Source organism: Hordeum vulgare, chromosome 2H (assembly GCF_904849725.1).
Source record: "Hordeum vulgare subsp. vulgare chromosome 2H, MorexV3_pseudomolecules_assembly, whole genome shotgun sequence".
NCBI classification, from domain to species: domain Eukaryota; kingdom Viridiplantae; phylum Streptophyta; class Magnoliopsida; order Poales; family Poaceae; genus Hordeum; species Hordeum vulgare.
The window spans coordinates 591,246,168-591,268,694 of NC_058519.1; the positions used below are offsets into that span (position 1 = coordinate 591,246,168).

A 22,527-nucleotide genomic window follows, 5' to 3' on the forward strand; every position below is an offset into this window, starting at 1 on the left:
GAAGGAACACACCTATGTTAGCCCGATTGCTGGTCAAAGTCTATGAAATTGGGTAATGTCTAGAAAGCTCGCGAGAAGGTAAGGAGTATGACTAATAAGCTCCACACATGGGATTTAGCCTTCGACAGCCACGTATCAGTTGACAATAGGAGAAACTTCTGCACGCTAAACTAACAATTAAAGGCATAGTCCATTATTCACTTGTGAAGAAATATAATCATGTTTATCTAGGTGGAAATTCAACTTAATAGTCTCCATTAAAAATTATGTTATATCAAACATTGTTTGGAATAGTTAACAAACTTATGTTCCTCGAGATCTGGTGAGGGATTGTTGGATTATAAATGGGCTTAGGACCATATAAGTCAATAATCTCTGGTTAATCTATGTGGCCCATGTAGGTGTACGACAAGTGGTGGGAAGTTTAGTACCATACTGCTATAGTAGTAAAACGAGATCCTTTTGTTGGAAATATGCCCTAGAGGCAATAATAAATTAGTTATTATTATATTTCTTTGTTCATGATAATCGTTTATTATCCATGCTATAGTTGTATTGATTGGAAACACAGTGCATGTGTGGATACGTAGACAAAACACTATCCCTAGTAAGCCTCTAGTTGACTAGCTCGTTGATCAAAGATGGTCAAGGTTTCCTGACCATAGGCAAGTGTTGTCACTTGATAACGGGATCACATCATTAGGAGAATCATGTGATGGACTAGACCCAAACTAATAGACGTAGCATGTTGATCGTGTCATTTTGTTGCTACTGTTTTCTGCGTGTCAAGTATTTGTTCCTATGACCATGAGATCATATAACTCACTCACACCGGAGGAATGCTTTGTGTGTATCAAACGTCGCAACGTAACTGGGTGACTATAAAGATGCTCTACAGGTATCTCCGAAGGTGTTCGTTGAGTTAGTATGGATCCAGACTGGGATTTGTCACTCCGTGTGACGGAGAGGTATCTCGGGGCCCACTCGGTAATACAACATCACACACAAGCCTTGCAAGCAATGTGACTTAGTGTAAGTTGCGGGATCTTGTATTACGGAACGAGTAAAGATACTTGCCGGTAAATGAGATTGAAATAGGTATGCGGATACTGACGATCGAATCTCGGGCAAGTAACATACCGAAGGACAAAGGGAATGACATATGGGATTATATGAATCCTTGACACTGAGGTTCAACCGGTAAGATCTTCGGAGAATACGTAGGATCCAATATGGGCATCCAGGTCCCGCTATTGGATATTGACCGAGGAGTCACTCGGGTCATGTCTACATAGTTCTCGAACCCGCAGGGTCTCCACACTTAAGGTTGAACGTGCTTTTATGCGTATTTGAGTTACATGGTTGGTTACCGAATGTTGTTCGGAGTCTCGGATGAGATCCAGGACGTCACGAGGAACTCCGGAATGGTCCGGAGGTAAAGATTGATATATAGGAAGTCCTGTTTTGGTCACCGGAAAAGTTTCGGGCTCATCGGTAGTGTACCGGGAGTGCCGGGAGGGGTGCCGGGGACCATCGGGAGGGGTGTCACGCCCCAAGGGGTCTCATGGGCTATGGGAAGAGATAAACCAACCCTAGTGGGCTAGAATAAGTTCCCACTAAGGCCCATAAGGTTTGAGAAGGAAAAAACACAAGGTGGAAAGAGTTTCCAAGTGGGAAGGTGAAATCCTACTCCAAGTAGGATTGGAGTAGGACTCCTCCACCTCCAATTTCGGCCAAACATTGAGGGTTTGAGGCTGCCTCTTCCCTCCCCCTCCCTCCTATATATACTGAGGTATTAGGGCTGATTTGAGACAACTTTTGCCACGGCATCCCGACCACATACCTCCACGGTTTTTCCTCTAGATCGCGTTTCTGCGGAGCTCGGGCGGAGCCCTGCTGAGATTAGATCACCACCAACCTCCGGAGCGCCGTCACGCTGCCGGAGAACTCATCTACCTCTCCGTCTCTCTTGCTGGATCAAGAAGGCCGAGATCATCGTCGAGCTGTACGTGTGCTGAACGCAGAGGTGCCGTCCGTTCGGCACTAGATCGGAGCGGATCGTGGGACGGATCGCGGGACGGTTCGTGGGACGGTTCGCGGGGCGGATCGAGGGACGTGAGGACGTTCCACTACATCAACCGCGTTCACTAACGCTTCTGCTGTGCGATCTACGAGGGTACGTAGATCGGAAATACCCTCTCATAGATGGACATCACCATGATAGGTCTTTGTGCGCGTAGGAAAATTTTTGTTTCCCATGCGACGTTCCCCAACAGTGGCATCATGAGCTAGGTTCATGCATAGATGTCTTCTCGAGTAGAACACAAAAGTTTTTGTGGGCGGTGATGTGCGTTTTGCTGCCCTCCTTAGTCTTTTCTTGATTCCGCGGTATTGTTGGATCGAAGCGGCTCGGACCGACATTACTCGTACGCTTACGAGAGACTAGTTTCATCGCTACGAGTAACTCTGTTGCTCAAAGATGACCGGCGAGTGTCGGTTTCTCCAACTTTAGTTGAATCGGATTTGACCGAGGTGGTCCTTGGATGAGGTTAAATAGCAATTCATATATCTCCGTTGTGGTGTTTGCGTAAGTAAGATGCGATCCTACTAGATACCCATGGTCACCACGTAAAACATGCAACAACAATTAGAGGACGTCTAACTTGTTTTTGCAGGGTATGCTTGTGATGTGATATGGCCAACGATGTGATGTGATATATTGGATGTATGAGATGATCATGTTGTAATAGTTAATATCGACTTGCACGTCGATGGTACGGCAACCGACAGGATCCATAGGGTTGTCTTTAAACTAACGTTTGTGCTTGCAGATGCGTTTACTATATTGCTAGGACGTAGCTTTAGTAGTAATAGCATGAGTTGCACGACAACCCCAATGGTGACACGTTGATGGAGATCATGATGATCGAGATCATGGTGTGACGCCGGTGACTAGAAGATCGTGCCGGTGCTTTGTGATGGAGATCAAGAAGCACATGATGATGGCCATATCATGTCACTTATGAATTGCATGTGATGTTAATCCTTTATGCACCTTATCTTGCTTAGAACGACGGTAGCATTATGAGGTGATCTCTCACTAAAATTTCAAGACGAAATTGTGTTCTCCCCGACTGTGCACCGTTGCGACAGTTCTTCGTTTCGAGACACCACGTGATGATCGGGTGTGATAGACTCAACGTTCACATACAACGGGTGCAAAATAGTTGCACACGCGGAAGACTCGGGTTAAGCTTGACGAGCCTAGCATGTGCAGACATGGCCTCGGAACACATGAGACCGAAAGGTCGAGCATGAAGCGTATAATTGATATGATTAGCATAGAGATGCTTACCACTGAAACTATTCTCGACTCACGTGATGATCGGACTGGAGATAGTGGATTTGGATCATGGACCACTCAAATGACTAGAGAGATGTACTTTTTGAGTGGGAGTTCTTAAGTAATATGATTAATTGAACTAATTGTCATGAACATAGTCTAATGGTCTTTGCGAATTACGATGTAGCTTGCGCTATAGCTCTACTGTTTTTATATGTTCCTAGAGAAAATTTAGTTGAAAGTTGATAGTAGCAAACTTTGTAGACTGAGTCTGTAAAACTGAGGATTGTCCTCGTTGCTGCGCAGAAGGCTTATGTCCTTAATGCACCACTCGGTGTGCTGCACCTCGAGTGTCGTCTGTAGATGTTGTGAACATCTGACATACATGTTTCTGATGACTACACGATAGTTCTGTACAAAATATTTAATGGCTTAGAAGCAAGGCGCCGAAGACGTTTTGAAACGTCACGGAACATAAGAGATGTTCTAAAGAGATGAAATTGTGATTTCATGCTTGTGCCCTTGTTAAGAGGTATGAGACCTCCGACAAGATTCTTTGTCCACGAAGTAAAGGAGAAAAGCTCAATCGCTGAGCGTGTGCTCAGATTATCTGAGTACGACAATCGCTTGAATCAAGTGGGAGTTGATCTTCCAGATAAGATAGTGATGGTTCTCCAAAGTCACTGCCACCAAGCTGTGAGAGCTTCGTGATGAACTATAACATATCAAGGATAGATACAATGATCCTTGAGCGATTCGCGATGTTTGACACTGCGAAAGTAGAAATCAAGAAGGAGCATCAATAGTTGATGGTTAGTAAAACCACTAAGTTTCGAGAAAGGCAAGGGCTAGAAGGGATACTTCGTGAAACGGCAAAGCAGTTGCTGCACTAATGAAGAGACCCGAGATTAAACCCAAGCCCGGCACTAAGTGCTTCTGTTATGAGGGGAACGGTCACTGAGGCGGAGCAACTCTAGATACTTGGTAGATAAGAAGGCTGGCAAAAGTCGAAAGAAGTATATTTGATATACATGATGTTGATGTGTACTTTACTAGTACTCCTAGTAGCACGAGGGTATTGGATACCGGTTCGGTTGCTAAGTGATTAGTAACACGAAATGAAAGCTACGGCATAAACGGAGACTAGCTAAAGGCGAGGTGACGATACGTGTTGGAAGTGTTTCCAAGGTTGATATGATCAAACATCGCACACTCCCTCTACCATCGGGATTGGTGTTAAACCTAAATAATTGTTATTTGGTGCTTGCGTTAAGCATGAACATGATTGGATCGTGTTTATTGCAATACGATTATTCATTTAAAGAGAATAATGGTTACTCTATTTGCTTGAATAATCACCTTCAATGGTTTATTGAGTCTCGATCGTAGTGTTACACATGTTCATGATATTGGTGCCAAAAGATACGAGGTAATGATGATAGTACCACTTACTTGTGGCACTGCCGCTTGAGTCATGTTGGTATAAATTGCATGAAGAGGCTCCATGCTGATGGATCTTTATACTCACTTGATTTTGAATCACTAGTGACATGCAAATCATACCACATGAGCAAGGCCTTGTTTTCATTGAGATGAAACAAGATAGTAACTTGTTGGAAGTGATACATTTTGATGTATGCAGTCCAATGGGTGCTGAGGCACGCAGTGGATATCATTATGTTCTTACTTCAATGACGATTTGAGTAGATACAAGAGTATTTACTTAATGAATCACAAGTCTGAAATGTTGAAAAGTTCAATTCTGTTTCAGGAGTGAAGTTCGTCGTAAAAAGAGGATAAACTGTCTACGATATGATCGTAAAAAGCGGAGCTCGGGCGGAGCCCTGCTGAGATTAGATCACCACCATCCTCCGGAGCGCCGTCACGCTGCCGGAGAACTCATCTACCTCTCCGTCTCTCTTGCTGGATCAAGAAGGCCGAGATCATCTTCGAGCTGTACGTGTGGTGAACGCGGAGGTGCCGTCCGTTCGGCACTAGATCGGAGCGGATCGTGGGACGGATCGCGGGACGGTTCCTGGGACGGTTCGCGGGGCGGATCGAGGGACGTGAGGACGTTCCACTACATCAACCGCGTTCACTAACGCTTCTGCTGTGCGATCTACGAGGGTACGTAGATCGAAAATCCCCTCTCATAGATGGACATCACCATGATAGGTCTTTGTGCGCGTAGGAATTTTTTTTCCCATGCGACATTCCCCAACACCTTTTATAAGGGCGGCTCTACCACATGCCATTGGAAGCTTGGAAAGAGGAGTTATACACGCGTGCTCCTCCTCCTCCATCGTCCGCCTCGCCTTGCCTCGCCTAGTTAGGATTGCGGGAATGAGCCGAGTCGAGCCTTATTTTTGCCCGTCAAAAATGGTTAATTAATTGTGAATTAATTAACGAGTCGCTAAATGAAAGTGGCACTGCTCGAGACGTTGGATCGTGGCATGCTCGCGGACTTGATCGTGGGCCTGGCCGAGGCCCATCTACGCGACGACCTATATAAGGAGGTGCCGCCTCTCGAGTGAAACCTAACCCGTTCACTCTTTTCCTCTTGAGCAACCCTAGTCATCATCTACTCTTTATCTCAGTGTGCTGCTTTCGAAGATCCCATCCCGGCGACCGCATGCACGGTTAGTCGGAAGAGCGGGTGCCTCCGAAACTATGTCGTTCGAGATCGTGTCCGGAGAACGGCCATAAGGTTTTTGGGTACGTCTCGGTGCGACGGCTCCATCCCCGTCTCCGTCCTCCTCTGCTTTGACTACTTCCTCGCCATCTACACCATGGTTGACGCTGTCGCCGCCAGAAAGAAGGCCACAGACGACGTCGAGGCCGTTGATGGCCCCGCCTCGTTGGTCTCGCCAACCGGAGGATATGATTTGTTCATTCCTCATTTACTTGTTCTCGTGCTAGCCATATACGGCATGTGTGCTAGTATGTTTAGTTATCGATATAGAATGCATATCGTATTTATCATGTTCGTTATTTATTCGTGGATTAGTCTAATCGGGGAAGTGCTAATATTTCCAACCGTGCGGCCCTTAACAATAGCGATACACCACCTTTTTACAAGATGTCCATTTATACATTCCTAACCAGCGCACTTGGTAGATCGAGTATTTTGTCTTCCTCTCAGGTGGTGTTTCTTTATCCAGGGACTAGACTAAAAAGTCCCTTTTATTCCTTAGGTAAAGAAACAAGAGGGACTTTTTCTTAAGGGAATATAAAAAGACTCTCTTTGAGGGACTTTTTTCTTTAGTTCCTATGACTAAAAAAAAGTCTAGTCCCTTAGAAAGAAACACCACCTCAGCTACTCTGGGAGCATGAACATTATGCGGATTTATGACGAAGAGGCACTGAATTTTCTTGGCCGTGCTGTCCGAGCAGGACAGAGACACGTGAAAGAAGTAATCGTCCTGGCCACAGATCAAAGCAAGAAGGTCCTAGGACGGTTGCTGCACTCACAGGTCACAGCTAGCGCAGTGAGTAAAACTACTGCTGTAGCGATTCTGCGGGGCAAATTGAAAGCAGGATCAGTGATGAGTTTCCCTTGTTTTTCAGTACTACTACTACTGTAGAGCCTTCGATTCGGCAGCAGCAGCACGCAGGCCTTCAGCAACGGGTGCAGGGTAACGACCAGGCAGAGGTCGGAGGCCAGAAGAGCCAAACAAAGCCACAGCTGCAGGCTGCAGCAGCCCGATCGGCTCAGATGTTGCAAAATAGCTACTTGATTGACGAAAGCCGGGGTGAATGTTGGGTGGCCCAACGTCTCCCTCCCAACCATCATAAAACCGGGTGCGGCCGCTAGCTAGCGTGGGTACGTGCACAGCCGCTGGCCGGTTTCACCCATGGCCATCTACCTGCATTGCCTGACCTGATGCTAATGCCGTCTTGGCACCAACCTCTCCTCTCTCACACGTCCCGCTCAGCTGCCGGTACCTTCCCACCAGATCAAGGCTACGTCCGTCCGTTTGTCCTTCCTCCCTGCTCGTTGCATGCACGGACACGCATGGTCCACTGTTTCCTCAAGCGAGCGAGCTGCATGCACAGCACGCTCTCGCTCCTGCTTACGTACGTACATAAAATCGATGAAGCAGGGCTCACCAAGCTAAGCAAGCAGGGTTCACGTACTGTGCAAATAATCGGTGTGTGGTGTAGGTCGGGCGTACCACCGCGGTCGGGCGCATGCGCCGTGCGCCTTCAATGCGCGCGCATTGAATGCCTCCCGGCCCCCATTGTTAGGTGCGAGGCTCGCGCGCGCACCGTCGCCTGCATGCGCAGGCATGCAAAGCCGGTGCCGGTGCCGGTGCCACTGACGCGCCGCTGGTTCGGTTCGCCCGCGCGTCCGCCCAACGGCTCCAGGCGGCGATTAATGGCCTGACCCGGACGTTCCCCCCACGGACGAGTGCCGGTCGATCTGGTGGTGACCTGCACGTCAAACCTTCATACGCCGCGGCCGCGCTCCTCCCTCCATATATCCCGCGCACACGCAGGGCGGATGAGGTACGGATCGCGCTCGGGCCACTGCCGTGGCCTACTACAGCTGCAGCTGCAGTGCCACTGATCATCAGTGGCCGCCTTCCAAGTCGCTCCCAAGTCGTCGCGACAGAGGCAAATCAATTCGTTGCCATCCGTCGCCCCGCCCCCGCCCGCTTCTATATAGCCTCGCCCGTCCTGCCCATCACATTCCATATTGCAGCATCTCTCCTGTCCTCGCTTCTCACTGCTTAGCTTAGCCTAGCGACGATGGAGGCTGGGACGTGGGCGGTGGTGGTGGCGGCGGTGGCGGCGTACCTGGCGTGGTTCTGGCGGATGTCGCGCGGGCTGAGCGGGCCCAGGGTGTGGCCGCTGGTGGGCAGCCTGCCGGGGCTCCTGCAGCACGCGGAGGACATGCACGAGTGGATCGTCGGCAACCTGCGCCGCACCGGCGGCACGTACCAGACCTGCATCTTCGCGGTGCCGGGCGTGGCCCGCCGCGGCGGGCTGGTCACGGTCACCTGCGACCCCAGGAACCTGGAGCACGTCCTCAAGGCGCGCTTCGACAACTACCCCAAGGGCCCCTTCTGGCACGGCGTCTTCCGCGACCTGCTCGGCGACGGCATCTTCAACTCCGACGGGGACACCTGGGTGGCGCAGCGCAAGACGGCCGCGCTCGAGTTCACCACGCGCACGCTCCGCACCGCCATGTCCCGCTGGGTCTCCCGCTCCATCCACCACCGCATGCTCCCCATCCTCTCCGACGCGGCCGCCGCCGGCGCGCACGTCGACCTGCAGGACCTCCTCCTCCGCCTCACCTTCGACAACATCTGCGGCCTCGCCTTCGGCAAGGACCCGGAGACGCTCGCCCGTGGCCTCCCCGACAACGCCTTCGCCACATCCTTCGACCGCGCCACGGAGGCCACGCTCAACCGCTTCATCTTCCCGGAGTTCGTCTGGCGGTGCAAGAAGTGGCTGGGGCTCGGCATGGAGACCACGCTGGCGCGCAGCGTCGCGCACGTCGACCGATACCTCTCCGCCGTCATCAAGACGCGCAAGCTCGAGCTCGCCGGCAAGAGCGACGGGCCCACGCCGCACGACGACCTCCTGTCGCGCTTCATGCGCAAGGGGACCTACTCCGACGACTCCCTGCAGCACGTGGCGCTCAACTTCATCCTCGCCGGCCGCGACACCTCCTCGGTGGCGCTCTCCTGGTTCTTCTGGCTGGTCTCGACCCACCCCGCCGTGGAGCGCAAGATCGTGCGCGAGATCTGCGCCGTCCTGGCCGCGTCCCGCGGCGCGGACGATCCGGCATTGTGGCTGGCCGCCCCGTTCGACTACGAGGAGCTGGACCGCCTCGTGTACCTCAAGGCGGCGCTCTCGGAGACCCTCCGGCTGTACCCGTCCGTGCCGGAGGACTCAAAGCACGTGGTCGCCGACGACTACCTCCCCGACGGCACTTTCGTGCCGGCAGGGTCGTCGGTGACCTACTCCATCTACTCGGCCGGGCGCATGAAGACGGTGTGGGGGGAGGACTGCCTCGAGTTCCGGCCGGAGCGGTGGATGTCGGCCGACGGCACCAAGTTGGAGCCGCACGACTCGTACAGGTTCGTCGCCTTCAACGCCGGGCCGCGCATATGCCTGGGCAAGGACCTGGCGTACCTGCAGATGAAGAACATCGCCGGGAGCATCCTCCTCCGGCACCACCTCGCCGTGGCGCCGGGGCACCGCGTGGAGCAGAAGATGTCGCTCACGCTCTTCATGAAGCACGGGCTCCGGATGGTGGTGCGCCCGCGCGACCTCGCCCCGACCGTCGACGAGCTCCGCGCCGCCGCGGCGCCCGCCGTCGCGGCCTGCGCGTAGAAGATCAACAGACCCACCCCCGGTGCCGTGCGTGCATGCATGCTCCACGTACAGTTCGTGCCATATGGGGAAGGTCCGATGGACGAAGTTGGAAATGGCAAAAAAATATCATGTAGATACACGAGTCCAACACACCAACACGTATGGTTCAAAAAAAACACACACACCAACACGTACTTAATGAAAGGGTTTGGTAGGTGAGTACGTATATCTCCATGGGGATAAAACATAAAAGGATTTGTCTAAAAAAAATATCCGAATCGGAAAGAAAGGGAAAACACAGGAGCAACAGACAATAATGCTCCTCTCCTGTACTGTACTGTATTGTAGTGTACTACGTGTGACAGAATACAAGTGTGAGCTACAAACTCGTCTGGGCGGTTTGTGTTAATGCGCCGCCGATTGTTGTTAGCGGTAAGCTGCGTATAGAGAGGTTACGTGTACTCCTCATCTCAATGGAGTGATTATTATTTTCAAGATGGACCCGTTGGTTCGGGCTTATTAATTCCACTTTCTATTTCTGGCGTCTTCATTGCCGGTAGCTGAGCTACTGATGGGTCGACATGGAGATCACAATGGACATCGCTGTTGTCCATATTAAGGTTGTTTGAGGATCGTGCACGAGACCGAGGGAGCGGCACTTTTCTTTCTCTTTGATAGAGTGGGACTTTCTCTGTCGAGGGAGTTGGATACATCAGGCTCTGCTCTCCGGGACAGCGCATCAAGGAGGCAATGCAACTGATAAAGAGTTCCGGCACGCCTTTGCATTCCCATTTGATCGTTTTCGGGTCGAAAATATACGTTCGCGAGTTATACCTCGCGTGCCTGAATTTGAGCGGTGAAATGGATTTTGTTTTACCTGCCAGCCCGCCCGAGTAGGATTCAACAACTGCTCAATAGGAATGGACAATGGGTGTGAGTGTGTGATTCAAAAATTCAATTAACTTAATTGCATCAATCTTAATGTACGTAGAATCGCGTGAAAAATAGTGATGATAATAACACCCCCCACCCCACCCCACCCCGGAAGGGAAGGGGCATCGCCGAATCTGACTTGCTTGTTTAGGTAGTGCAAATGATATAATTGTTTATTGATCCCTTGATATCAACATCGTTGCGTATTGTAGTACCTCCATCCCCACTCGCTTAACCTACCAAACATGCACGCTCACACCTTCAACATTCATGACATGAAGGAGCGTGTTGCCTAACGAGTTCATGCAGCGACAACGATGAGATGGACATCAGGTATAATCTCCTCTCTATCTCTATAAGAACATGTATAACATCGGCTTCATCATACATGACTATGAGATTATGTTCTCGATCTCGCCATACTCACCCGCGTCAACGTAACCAACAATACAAGAATGTGGATGGTGAAGGTGTCGGTCGAAACGCTGCCGGCCAATAGGTTGTTATCCCAACTAGAGAGTTGTCTCATTCGTGCTATGACAACGATGAATGATGAGCGGCAATGCGGTGTTCATCGTAGCGAGTCGCGGGATGCAACATGGGACAATCTTTGACTATGATGCAAGGTTTGTTTCTCCCATTGCAATGCACATGCACATTTGCTAGTGAACTCATAAAAGGGCTTAATTTTGGTTCTTAAAATGGTTTGTGCTTCAGGTTGGTCAGCAAGTCTGCCATGTTTTCTTCTTTAAGAATACACATAAAAATCTGTATCATTGCACTAAATAAGAATCGGCAAAGAAGCCAAGCACAACACCTATCAGCCAATACAACGCTATCTCAAGGATTAGCATCCACACACACCACGCGTACTACGATATATGTTTCACCTAAACCAACCTCATGCCACTGCTAATAAGTCAAGTCACACAACAACCAAGACGCGTCACAATCAACGTCGAAGGCCTCTACAACATGACCAAGACCCAAGGACAACACAGACCAACGTACCCTGCTACTCTCGCAGGAGATGTTGAAATTCCCGTAGAGGAAGGATGATGTAGCACAACAGCGGAAAATATTTCCCCCAGTTAAGAATCAAGGTTTATCGAACCAGTGGGAAGCAACACACGTACAAAATAAGCAACACTTGCACACAATCAAAATGCTTGCAGCCAACAAAGGCAAGGGGGGCGCCATTCCCCTTGTTCTTGCTAGCCATAAGGTTAGAAACAAATAATAGCAATGATAACAAAGATAATAATAAAAAAGATAATGATGGTAAACCGGTAGCAATTGTAAGCACTTGTAAATATATGGAGAATGGACTCGTGGCCATAGGTTTACTACATGCATCTCTCTCAAAAACTGAATAGCGAAGGGTAAACAAGTTATTGTTGGGCAATTGACACAATTATGAAGATCATACATGGCATAATCATTACACAAACATTGTGTTTGTGACAAGTAGACCATTAATCCAACTACATATACTCCTATACTCCACCTCAAGACCCCTATCCAGCATGCATCTCAAAGTATTAAATTCGTACAAACAGAGTAACGCATTAAGCAAGATGACATAATGTAGACAAATTAAGGCCAATAACTATGACCAATCCCTATCCTTAGTACCAACAATACAATATGTGCCCTTGTCCTTTCTATCACTCGACAGGACCACCGCAAGATTGAACCTACCACAAAGCACATCTCCTATTGAAGATAAATCAATCAAACTTGGCCAAAGTAGACCGATAGATCACAGAGTAATACAAAGCTATAAAATTATGCAATAAAGAAGGCTCAAGAACTCATAATAGATCAATGAATAATTTGATCATAAACTCACGGTTCATTGAATCCCAATAAACACATCGCAAAATATTACATTGGATTGACCTTAGAGAAAATAATTGTATTGAAGATCAAGAGAGAGAGGGGGGACAATCTGCCTACTGTTATGGACGCGTAGGTCATGAAGGAGCTACTCACATCTTCATCATGGAGGTAGCAAGGTTGATGTAGATGGGATCACTGAGGAACAAAGGCTTGCGTCGGTGATAAAATTGTTTCAGGTCTTGCTCCAAGGGTTTCAGAATATATGTGAATTTATAGGCCAGGAATTAGGGAAAACAGAGCCAAGAGGTGCCCACAAGTCACGGGGCACGCCTACCCAACTTCGTCGAGTCCCTTTGAGACGTGTCATATACATGAACATCAACTTCTTCGAGCGGAGGCAAGGATGGTCTCCCTACCAACCGCCACCACAGTGATCTCGCGGGTTTGGGATTGCAAAGTCTTAAGCTTGAGGGAGGTCACTACCACATCTAAATCAAGACATGGTGGTATTATTTAATAAGTTGTAATGAGGTTGTACTTGATCCCACTTGGTACATCTTCAACGCTTTGTGTGTTGATCAACTGGAATCACACTTTGCCTCAGTCTTGATCAATCTTGTATCTCTTCTTCTTTATGACCAATTTTTGTATAATTCCTTGAATAACACCTCAACAACACATAACCTTTTTCTAATAACCTTGAAACCAACAAATGGTATTCAAGCAATGCATATGGACAAACCCTTCAAATATAACTCAAGGCAGCCATTATTCCATAGGGATAGTCAACAATTACCAAAACAAACATGAGGACATCATGCTCTTTCACTATTGCCTTGTTGTTGGAAATATGCCCTAGAGGCAATTGGTTATTATTACATTTCCTTGTTCATGCTAATCGTTTATTATCCATGCTAGAATTGTATTGATTGGAAACTCAAATACATGTGTGGATACATAGACAACACACTGTCCCTAGTGAGCCTCTAAAGGACTAGCTCGTTGATGAAAGATGGTTAAGGTTTCCTAGCCATAGACATGAGTTGTCATTTGATAACGGGATTACATCATTAGGAGAATGATGTGATGGACAAGACCCAAACTATGAACGTAGCATATGATCGTGTCAGTTTATTGCCACTGTTTTGTGCATGTCAAGTATCTGTTCCTATGACCATGAGATCATGCAACTCACTGACACCGGAGGAGTGCCTTGTGTGTATCAAACGCCGCAACGTAACTAGGTGACTATAAAGGTGCTCTACAGGTATCTTCGAGGGTGTCTGCTGAATTGGCATGGGTCAAGACTCGGATTTGTCACTCCGTGTGACGGATAGGTGTCTGAGGGCCCACTTGGTAATACAACACCACAACAAGCTTGCAAGCAATATGACTAAAGATTTAGCCACAAGATCTTGTATTACATAACAAGTGAAGAGACTTGTCAGTAACGAGATTGAACTAGGTATGCAGATACCAACGATCGAATCTTGGGCAAGTAACATACCGATGGACAAAGGGAACAATATACTAGATTGATTGAATCCTTGACATCGTTGTTCGACCGATAAAGATCTTCGTAGAATATGTAGGAACCAATATGGGCATCCAGGTCCCGCTATTGGTTATTGACCGGAGAGTGTCTCGGTCATGTTTGCATAGTTCTCGAACCCGCAGGGTCTGCACACTTAAGGTTCAATGATGATTTAGTATTAATTAGTTATGCATCGTTGTAACCGAAAGTTGTTTAGAGTCCCAGATGAGATCCAAGAAGTGACGAGGAGCTCCAAAAAGGTTCAGCGGTAAAGTTTGATATATTGGATGGTCTCCAGAAGGGTTCCGGAATTCACCGAAAGAGTTTCGGGTGTTTCCGGAAATGTTGTGGTGCAAGGATGCTTTGGTTGGGCCAAGGGGTAAGGCACATGGGGCTTTAGGTCGATGCAAAAGGAAGTTTTGCGGAGGTCACGGACCAGACGCCAGGGACCGTGGCGTCTGGCCTTGAACGTCGAAGAACGTGGAGTCTGGTGCGGGAATCTGGGAAGGACTCTTCCTTACGTTCCAAACCGACTCTGGGGAGGCCCTCTCCCCAAGTTACGACTCTAGGGCTCAACATATAAATAGAGGAGCAGGGCTAGCCCCTAGAACACAAGTTTTAGAGCCTCCTCTAGTTGATCTAGTTCTAGTTCTAGTTGGTCCTAGTTGGCTAATTAGAGCTAGCCCTAGCTACCTATAATCCTCATAATTAGAAGTCCAGTGTGGTTCTAATCTCCTTCCTCCAGTTCATCCTACGCTCTAATTCCATTGTGCTTGCCAAAGCCCTGCAGAAATAGTTTCATCACCACCGTCACCACGTCGTCGTGGTGCCGGAACTCGTCTACTAATTCGCCCGTCTTGCTGGATCAAGAAGGCAAATACGTCATCGAGCCGTACGTGTGCTAAACGCGGAGGTGTCGTTCCTTCGGTGCTATATCGGGATGGATCGCGATTGGATCGTGAAGACGTACGACTACATCAGCCGCATTCTGTATCTTTCGCTTAGTGATCTACAAGGGTATGTAGATGCACCCCCCTTCTCGTATATGTTAGTCTCCATAGATTGATCTTGGTGACCGTAGGAAATTTTTTGTTTCCCATGCGACGTTCCCCAATAGTGGCATCATGAGCTAAGTATATGCGTAGATGGCATCACGAGTAGAACACAAAGGAGTTTGTGGGCGTTGATATTCAGATTTCTTCCCTCCTTAGTCTTTTCTTTGTTCAGCGATATTGTGGGATGAAGCGGCCTGGACCAACTTTACTTGTCCATGTACGAGAGACCAGTTCCATCGACGGACATGTAACTTTGTTGCATAAGATAGTTGGCGGGTGTTTGTCTCTCCCACCTCAGTTGAATCGGATTCGACAAAGGCGGTCTTTGTAGAAGGTTAAATAGCAACTTGTCTATCACCGTTGTGGTTTTGCGTAGGTAAGAATCATTCTTGCTAGATATCCATAGCAGTCACGTAAAACATACAACAACAAATTAGAGGACGTCTAACTTGTTTTTGCAAGGTATGTTGTGATATGATATGGCCAAATGACATGATAATATATATTTGTTGTATGAGATGATCATGTTGTAATAGTTAGTTAATATCAACTTGCATGTCGATGCTACGACAACCGACAGAAGTCATAGGGTTGTCTTTAATTATTGTATGACCTATGTTTCAATCATTAAGCGTTGTGTAATGCTTTACTTTATCGCCAAACAGTAGCAATAGTATTAGAAACATGGTTGGCGTGACAATCTTGATGGCAACACGATGATGGAGATCATGATAATGGTGATCATGGTGTTGTGTTGGTGATGATGGAAATCATGTCGGTGCTTTGGAGATGGAGATCAAAAGCACAAGATCATGGCCATATCATGTCACTTATGATTTGCATGTGATGTTAATCCTTTTATGCACCTTGTTTTGCTTATGATCTCGCACTAAAATTTTAAGATAAGATTGTGTTCTCCCCGAGTGTGCACCGTTGCGAAAGTTCGTTGTTTCGAAGCACCACGTGATGATCGGGTGTGATAGACTCTACGTTCACATACAACGGGTCCAGGATAGTTTTGCACATGCATAACACTCAGGTTATACTTGACGAGCCTAGCATGTACAAACATGGCCTCGGAACACAGGAGACTGAAAGGTCGAACATGAGTCATATAATAGATATGGTCAACATGGAGATGTTCACCATTGAAACCACCTCATCTCACGTGATGATCAGACTTGGGTTAGTGTATTTGGATCATGTCACACTCGAACAACCTTAGGGGTGTTGAGTTGAGTGGGAGTTCTTAAGTAATATGATTAATTGAACTCATTATCACGAACATAGTCTAAGTTGCCTCTACAAAGTATGTTGTAGAACAATATCTCGCGTTGTAGCTCCCTTGTATTTTTTATGCATTCCTAGATAAAACTAAGTTGAAAGATGATAGTAGCAATTATTCGGACTCGGTTCATAAACTGAGGTTTGTCCTCATTGCTGCATAGAAGGCGTGTGTCCTTAATGCACCCCTCGGTGTGCTACCCCCCAAGCGTTGGTTGTGGATGTTGCAAACATTTGACAGACACGTTTTGATGACTACATGATAGTTCAGTGTGTCATGCTTTACGACTTAGAATTGAGACTCCAAAATGTTTTGAACGTCACGGAACATATGAGATGTTCCAAGAGCTGAAATTAGGATTTCATGCTCGTGCCCGTGTTGAGAGGTATGAGACTTCCAGCAAGATTCTTTGCCTGCAAAATGAAGGGGAAAAGCTCAATCGGTGAGCATGTTCTCAGATTGTCTGGGTGCTACAATCGCTTGAATCAAGTGGGAGTTGATCTTCTAGATGAGATAGTGATTGGCATAGTTCTCTAATTGACTGCCACCAAGCTATTGAGCTTCGTGATGAACTATAGAATACTAGGGATGGAGAAGATGATCCCTGAGCTATTCGCAATGTTTGACACCGCGGAGGTAGAAATCAAGAAGGAGCATCAAGTGGTGATGGTTAGTAGAACCACTAGTTTCAAGAAGGGCAAGGGCAAGAAAGGAAACTTCGAGAATGACAAGTCGATACGTCCCAAATGCATCTATAATTTATGTTTGTTCCATGCTCTTTTGGGTGACATTGTTATGTGTTTTGCTACACTTCCATACCTTTTTACACATATTTGGACTAACCTACTAACTAAGTGACCCGGTGTCAGTTGATGTTTTTTAATTGCACGGACTTTACCCCAATTTTCAGAGCCCGAAAAATCCCAAGAAAAATATATAAAAATCAGCGTGACGGAGGCTTCAGGAAGCACCAAGGTGGGCCAGTGGGGAGCCACGCCTCGCCCAGGCGGCCACTTGGTGCGGGCCCCCTCCTAGTGGCGCCACCAGGTCGCCTAGGTGGCGGGTCCACCCCCTGGCACCGTCTTTTGGCCTATATTTACTTCCCGAAGCGAAAACCCTAAAGATATATCCCGCATTATGAATTTCACCACCGTTCCACCGCAGTAGCGCTTTCGAGATCGGGAGCGTCAGGAGACCTCTTCCCCGCACCCTGTCGGAGGGAGGATTGACCTCCGGGAGCTTCTCCACCACCATGGACGCTTCCTGTACGTGTCGTGAGTAGTCCTCCTTGGACCATGGGTCCATGACCAGTAGCTATGTGATGTCTTCTCTCCAATCTTGTGCTTCAATGTTTAGCCCTTGTGAGCTGCCCTACATGATCAAGGCACCTATGTAATTTACCTGTTGTTGCTATGTTGAGTTTGCTGGGATACGATGGATTATGAGATTATGTTCAGATTGTGATGAGTTATATATTTGGCTCTCCATTTTATATTTTGTTCTTGACTAATTCATGCATGTTCTTTGTTGCTTTATATTGCTTTGGTCAAGTAGTAGATTGTAACTCCAAGAGGGAGCGTTATGCATGATTGTGGGTTCATGCCCCCTGATGTCTAGCTTGAGTGACAGAAACATGAGACTAGAGCATGTGTTGTTGCCACTAGGGAGAAAACAATGGTGCTTGTAACCACAGTTGCAAGGATTGTTTACCTTACGCAAAGTTTGTTAATGTAGTTGTCCGTTGCTTTGAGTTTACACTTTGGGTGGGGCTCGCAACTTAATACCAGCGAGATGTTCTGGATAGATATCTCAAGGTGGATGATTAGTGAGTAGATGCTGATGGATAAACGGTCTACTTGTCTTGGCGTAATGCCCATACTTATGACCCTCTAACTTTCTTGTAGCATGATTAGCATTGTGGTGCGTTTATAATTCTGTCAATTGCCCAACTGTAATTTGTTTACCGAGTGATACGTCCATTTTGCATCATGCTTTCATGTTGATATTTATCGCTGTATGGGCTGTTACTACACTTCACGGTACAATACTTATGCCTTTTCTCTCTTATTTTGCAAGGTTTACATGAAGAGCGAGAATGCCGGCAGCTGGAATTCTGGCCTGAAAAAGGAGCAAGTTTGAGATACCTATTCTGCGCAACTCCAAAAGCCGTGAAAATCAACGAGGATTTTTTTTTGGGATTTATAAAAAATACTGGGCCGAAGAAGTACCACACGGGAGCCAGCAGGAGGCCACAAGCCTGCTAGGCGCGGCCTCCCCCTGGACGCGCCTAGGGGTCTTGTGGGCTCCCACTTGGCCCTTTGTCCCCCCTCTTTTGCTACAAGAAGGGTTTCGTTCCAAAAAAATCAAGAGGAGGCTTTCGGGAGGAATCGCCACCGCCACGAGGCGGAACTTGAGCAGAACCAATCTAGAGCTCCGACAGGACGATCCTGTCGGGGAAACTTCCCTCCCGGAGGGGGAAATCGCCGCCATCGTCATCACCAACACTCCTCTCATCGAAGGGGACTCATCACCATCAACATCTTCATCAGCACCATCTCATCTCCAAACTCTAGTTCATCTCTTGTAACCAATCTCTGTCTCGCGACTCCGATTGGTACTTGTAAGGTTGCTAGTAATGTTAATTACTCTTTGTAGTTGATGCTAGTTGGATTACTTGGTGGAAGATTATATGTTCAGATCTTTGATGCTACTCATTACCTCTCTGGTCATGAATATGATTATGCTTTGTGAGTAGTTACTTTTGTTCCTGAGGACATGGGATAAGTCATGCTATAAGTAGTCATGTGAATTTGGTATTCGTTCGATATTTTGATGTGTTGTGTGTTGTTTTTCCTCTAGTGGTGTTATGTGAACGTCGACTACATAACACTTCACTATTATTTGGGCCTAGAGGAAGGCATTGGGAAGTAGTAAGTAGATGATGGGTTGCTAGAGTGACACAAGCTTAAACCCTAGTTTATGCGTTGCTTCGTAAGGGGCTGATTTGGATCGACTAGTTTAATGCTATGGTTAGACTTTGTCTTAATTCTTCTCTAGTAGTTGCGGATGCTTGCGAGAGGGGTTGATCATAAGTGGGATGCTTCTCCAAGTAAGGGCAGTACCCAAGTGACGGTCCACCCACATATCAAACTATCAAAGTAGCGAACGCGAATCATATGAACATGATGAAAACTAGCTTGACAGAATTTCCCATGTGTCCTCGGGAGCGCTTTACCTCCTATAAGACTTTGTCCAGGCTTGTCCCTTGCTACAAAAGGGATTGGGCCACTTTTCTACACCGTTGTTACTTTTTTTACTTGCTACTTGCTATGAATCATCTCACCACACAACTACTTGTTACCGATAATTTCAGTGCTTGCAGATATTACCTTGCTGAAAACCACTTGTTAGATCCTTCTGCTCCTCGTTGGGTTCGGCACTCTTACTTATCGAAAGGACTACGATAGATCCCCTATACTTGTGGGTCATCAAGACTCTTTTCTGGCGCCGTTGCCGGGGAGTAAAGCGCCTTTGGTAAGTGGAATTTGGTAAGGAAACATTTATACAGTGTGCTGAAATTTATTGTCACTTGTCACTATGGAAACTAATCCTTCGAGGGGCTTGTTCGGGGTATCTTCACCTCGAACGGAAGCACAAAGAGTTGCTCCTCAACCTGCTGCACCTACTGAAAATATTTTCTATGAATTTCCTTCGGGTATGCTTGAGAAACTGCTGGCTAATCCTTTTACACGAGATGGAACATCACATCCAGACTTGCATCTAATCTATGTAGATGAAGTTTGTGGTTTATTTAAGCTTGCAGGTTTGCCCGAGGATGAGGTCAAGAAGAAGGTCTTTCCCTTATCATTTAGGGATAAGGCATTGACATGGTATAGGCTATGTGATGATACTGGATCATGGAACTACAATCGGTTGAAATTGGAATTTCATCAAAAGTTTTATCTTGTGCATTTAGTACATCGTGATCGGAATTATATTTATAATTTTTGGCCTCGTGACAGAGAAAGCATCGCTCAAGCTTGGGGGAGGCTTAAATCAATGTTATATTCATGCCCCAACCATGAGCTCTCGAGAGAAATTATCATTCAGAACTTCTATGCTCTGCTTTCTCATGATGATTGCACCATGCTTGACACTTCTTGTACCGGTTCTTTTATGAAGAGAGATATTGACTTCAAATGGAATTTATTGGAGAGAATTAAACGCAACTCTGAAGATTGGGAGCTTGATGAAGGTAAGGAGTCAGGTATGAATTTCAAGTTTGATTGCGTTAAATCCTTTGTTGAAACAAATACTTTTTGTGATTTTAGCGCTAAGTATGGACTTGACTCTGAGATAGTAGCTTCATTGTGTGAATCATTTGCTACTCATATTGATCTTCCCAAAGAGAAGTGGTTTAAATATCATCCTCCCTTAGAAGTCAATGTAGTTAAACCCAATCCAGTTGAAGAGAGAGTCATTGCCTCTAATGATCCTATTGTCCCCAGTGCTTACATTGAGAAACCACGTTTCCCTGTTAGGATAAAGGATCATTCTAAAGCTTCAACTATGATACGTGATACGTCTCAAACGTATCTATAATTTTTTATGGTTTCACGTTGTTATCTTGTCAACTTTGGATGTTTTATATACCTTTTATATCTTTTTTGGGACTAACTTATTAATTCAATGCCAAGTGCCAGTTCCTGTTTTTTCTGTGTTTTTTACTCTTTTCAGATCTGATTTTGGAACGGAGTCCAAACGGAATAAAATCCCCGAAATAATTTTTTCCAGAACAGAAGAAGATCAGGAGGCTTGAGGGCCAAGGCAGGGGGCCCACAGGGAGCCCACAAGCCCTGTTGCTGCGGCCAAGGGGGGCCCGCGGCAACCAGGCTTATGGCCTCCCTGGCGCTCCCCTGCCCTATCTCTTTGGCCTATAAATTCCCTAAAATCGCAGAAAAAATCAGGGCATCCACGAAAACACTTTTCCGTCGCCGCAAGCTTCCATTTCCGCGAGAACTCATATGGAGACCCCTCCCGGTGCCCTGCTGGAGGGGACTTTGGAGTTGGAGGGCTTCTACATCAACATCACCGCCTCTTCAATGACTCGTGAGTATTCCACTTCAGACCTATGGGTCCGTAGTTAGTATCTAGATGGCTTCTTCTCTCTCTTGGATCTTCAATACAAAGTTCTCCATGATCTTCATGGAGATCTATCCGATGTAATCCTCTTTGGCGGTGTGTTTGTCGAGATCTGATGAATTGTGGATTTGTGATCAGATTATCTGTGAATTATATTTGAGTCTTTGCTGATTTCTTATATGCATGATTTGATATCCTTCTAAGTCTCTCCGAGTCTTGGGTTTTGTTCGGCCAACTAGATCTATGATTCTTGCAATGGGAGAAGTTCTTGGTTTTGGGTTCATACCGTGTGGTGACCTTTCCCAGTGACAGAAGGGGCAGCAAGGCAAACATCGTGTTGTTGCCATCAAGGGTAACAAGATGGGCTTTCATCATAGATTTGAGAATCTTGCTTAAGGCATGGCTCTGTTCTTTTGGACTTAATACACTAGATGCATGCTGGATAGCGGTCGACGTGTGGAGTAATAGTAGTAGATGCAGAAAGTATCGGTCTACTTGTTTTGGACGTGATGCCTATAGATACAATCATTGCCTTAAATAACGTCACGACTTTGCGCGGTTCTATCAATTGCTCGACAGTAATTCGTTCACCCACCGTCTACTTGCTTTCATGAGAAAAGCCACTAGTGAACACTACGGCCCCGGGGTCTATTCACAACTATCGTCTCGACTTTCACTTTTACTTTGCTTTGTTTACTTTTTGCTTTCAGTTCTCACTTTGCAAACAATCTATAAGGGATTGACAACCCCTTCATAGCGTTGGGTGCAAGCTCTTTGTGTTTGTGCACGTACTTGTGACTTGAACGCTCCTCCTACTGGATTGATACCTTGGTTCTCAAACTGAGGGAAATACTTACCGCCACTGTGCTACATCACCCTTTCCTCTTCAAGGGAACACCAACACAAGGCTCCAAGGCCGCGGGGAAATCCTTTGCATATTTGCCAAGGAAGTCCCTATAGGCGTAGCCATAGCACCAGGATTCCTGGCGTCGTTGCCAGGGAAGGTTTGTTGTCGCAGTAGCAGAAGGATTTCTGGCGCCGTTGCCGGGGAAGGTCTGTTGTCGCA

The 22,527-nt window shown here is 46.9% G+C and overlaps 1 protein-coding gene across 1 annotated transcript; it reads left to right on the plus strand.

The window, feature by feature from the left end:
- Positions 1-7,760: 7,760 nt before the first annotated feature.
- LOC123427520 (cytochrome P450 86A22-like) lies at positions 7,761-10,058 on the plus strand. Its single transcript, XM_045111592.1, has one exon. It carries the CDS (start codon positions 8,096-8,098, stop codon positions 9,686-9,688), a length of 1,593 nt encoding a protein of 530 aa, XP_044967527.1. The 5' UTR covers positions 7,761-8,095; the 3' UTR covers positions 9,689-10,058.
- The last annotated feature ends 12,469 nt before the right edge of the window (positions 10,059-22,527 follow it).